The 2,958-nt window shown below is 66.9% G+C and overlaps 2 protein-coding genes across 2 annotated transcripts; one reads left to right on the forward strand and one right to left on the reverse strand.

Moving 5' to 3' along the window:
- Positions 1 to 1,239: 1,239 nt before the first annotated feature.
- Positions 1,240 to 2,207, forward strand: MNEG_15788 (hypothetical protein; the record flags this gene model as incomplete). Its single annotated transcript, XM_014035740.1, has 3 exons — positions 1,240 to 1,367; positions 1,699 to 1,767; positions 2,144 to 2,207. 3 exons carry the CDS (start codon positions 1,240 to 1,242, stop codon positions 2,205 to 2,207), a joined length of 261 nt encoding a protein of 86 aa, XP_013891194.1.
- A 470-nt stretch (positions 2,208 to 2,677) lies between these two features.
- On the reverse strand, positions 2,678 to 2,909 carry MNEG_15789 (hypothetical protein; the record flags this gene model as incomplete). The annotated part of the gene is made up of 1 exon (XM_014035741.1): positions 2,678 to 2,909. A coding segment is annotated over one exon (232 nt), but the record flags the coding sequence as incomplete, so codon positions are not given.
- Between the last annotated feature and the right edge of the window lie 49 nt (positions 2,910 to 2,958).

The raw sequence follows: 2,958 nt of genomic DNA on the forward strand, positions 1-2,958 counted from the left end.
CTCGCGGCCAGCAGCGCGCACAACCCGAGCTCCCAAGGCGGCAAGCTGGGAGCCGCGGCAGCGGGCGCGGCGCCGCAGCCTCGGAAATCCACCCGCTGCAGGACGAGCGGCGCGCGCCGCCGGTCGCACGCAAGCGCCTCCGCCGGCGCCAANGTCGCACGCGGGTGCTTGCAGCGACTGGGCGGCGGCGAGGACGCCAGACTGGGCCGCCTGAAAGCTGGCTGCAGCTTGACAAAGAGCCCCCGCCGGCGCCGCGCTGCTGGCAGTGGTGTCCCGCCCCCGCCATGTTTCGAGGGCCAGTCGTTCCACGGTGGATGCCTGTGGCCACTGCTGCTCTGCCTGCTGCCCCTGCTGCTCTCCCTGCTGCCAGTGCTGCACTCCATGCTTGCCGCCTTGCTGCTCCTNCCCCCCCACCATGCCGCCGCAGCCGCTCCAGCAGCTGCTGCTGCCATCTGAGGGGCTGCAGCAGGCCAGAGGCCGCCGCCGCAATGCGCGCGCCTGTGGCGTCTCCATCACAACTGGCGCCAACGAGTGTGTCTGTGGCGGCACGCGGCGCTTGCGTCAACGCGTCCAGCAGCCCTTGCGCGCCGACATCGGACTGCGTCTGAATCATCAATTGAGCACGCGTTCAGGCCTCCCCCAGGTGATTACGCCACCCCCCCCCCACCCCAACCCCGGCGACCGCACCCACAACAGGCTCACCCCATGCACTCGTGCTCATGTTCATGACAGACGGCTGCGGGGTCGCACTCCACGCGGAGGCCCTGAACGGGGCGCGAGCTGTGGGTCTGCTGAGTGCGGACAGGGCAGCCGGGCATGGGGGTTTGAGAGGTTGCAAGTTCCCGGCTCCACCCCATCAGCTCAGCTTCTAATGTGCAGGCATGCCTTCCCTAAGGCCGCAAGCACCTTTCTGTAAATACGCTCTGTGTTATGTTACATTTTCATCTCACAAAAGCTGCACCGCACTTGCCGACACACATGGGGGCGCCAGTGCTGCTCAGGCATTTGTCGCACCGCGCAAAGGTAACATCCTATACCAATAGAACGCTTTCAGCAAGTTCACGATAGCGCCCCAATTTGCAAAACGCACAAGTTATGTCAATGTGTGTAGAACGCTGCTAGCCAGGCTGAGATCATCCCTCGACAAGCCCTTTCAAGGAGCAGCTAGCAGCTAGCGGCAGACGCAGCAGCCACAGAAGCATGTCTGAACGGCGAGCAACTGGAGCGGAGCTCTACGCCATGTCCAAACACTTGGGCGTGCGCTGTGGCGACCTGCAGATCGCGTACATGCGTTGCAAAGAGAAATATAACCACCCAGAGGACTGCCTACAAGAGGCCAAGGCGGTGGTGCGCTGCTCGGACAACCTGTGAGTTCAGCAGTGGCGTAGCGCTCCCCACGGCATCAGCACACTCGGGCGGCGCGGCACTCGAGCAGTGCAGGTTTTTTTGCGCTGCAGCATTGTGCACGGCCGGAGTGCCTCGTGGCTCATGAAGCAAGTGGGCTGTTGGCATGCTGTGTGACGCCCCTGCCTTGAACGCATCGAGCGCTCCCAGCAGCTCCCTGAACAGCCGGGTCCCGCGGCAAACGGCGCCGCACTGTCAACGAGTCAGCCGCACACCACGCCCCGTCCTTCTCCGCCCGCCTGATGAGCAGCCGCACTCCGAAACCCTGCGTCACCCTCCCTCTGCCCGCCCCAGCCTGCTGGAGATGCTCGAGAAGGTCCCCCGCGAATTCAAAGACTACTGCGACTGCCTCGATTACTACACGTGAGATCCGGCCGGCTGAGATCTGAATACCCGATCAGATCTGGACCCGGGACGCGTCGCTTGGGCATGGCTCGTGTCAGCAGGGATTCCGCGACACGCTGATTGCTGGTGGAGGCGGCGTGGAGGCCGGGGTTCTCTTGCGGGCCAAAACCAGCTCACGCAGGGATGGGTGTCGCATTCAGTCAGCGCATCCACGCGGGCGCGGGCCACATGGCGGCAGCACGACAGGCGCGCCCGCCGCGGGCGCCTGCGATCGGTTGACCCGAGTGTGTCAGTGGTGTTTGCTGAGGTGGCGGTCATGGCGCCCTTCACCGATATCGATCGACATGTTTGACCCGAGGTCAAACGCCCCCCCTTCCCGCCGCCGCGCCTGCAGCCTGGACATTCGGAAGTGCCGCGCGGAGCAGAAGACACTCGAGAAGGCCAGCCCGCCCAGCTGACAGGAGCCTTCCCGGAAAAGCAGCCAAACGGCACTGCCGGCCATGTGCGCGCCCGCCGAGCGCCGCCGCCCAGCAGCACCCACCCAGGCTGCCGCGCCCGCACGTCCGGCGCCCTGCCGGCCGGTGCGGCGCTGCGCACGGCTTGCCGCAAGGCGCCGCGGCGGCGGGCGTGGTGGGGGCGCACTGCCTCGGCCGGCGGCGGCTCCTGTTTAGAGCGTGGGGAGGCGCCTGGAGCTTGACTCGCGGCTTGCACTCGCTGATTTTTCCCGCCCGTTCAGCCGTTGGCCACACTGGTTTGCTGACGGCACGGCATGCAGTTGCTGTAATCATCAACACGTGTCATGATGACAGCGCACGGCACGCATGTGGGGCAGACCAACGCAGACGAGGCCGCAGCAGTCAGGCATGTCTGCAGCCGGGGTTCGCCTCAAGAGTGGGTGTGTGCCTGCCCATATACGGAAGCGTCCCGATCAGCCGCCCCCTCCCCGCGCGCCGCTGCTGTCCGCCGCGAGCGCCGCCGCGAGCGCGCGCCACTCCCGCGCCGGCGCCGCGCCGTGCGCGTCGAGCAGCGAGGCCATGACGGCCGCCAGCTCGGCGGCGGCGGGGGCGTCCAGCACGCCAGTCTGGCCGGCCTCTGACAGGGCGGCCCAGGTGGCCTCCTCGTGGTCGCGCAGCCAGTCTGCCGGGAGCGGCACGTTGAGCCTGGGGGATGGGGAACGGGAGACCCGGGGTTGGGGGCAGAGGATAGGGG

Source organism: Monoraphidium neglectum (assembly GCF_000611645.1).
Source record: "Monoraphidium neglectum strain SAG 48.87 unplaced genomic scaffold scaffold05673, whole genome shotgun sequence".
NCBI lineage: Eukaryota > Viridiplantae > Chlorophyta > Chlorophyceae > Sphaeropleales > Selenastraceae > Monoraphidium > Monoraphidium neglectum.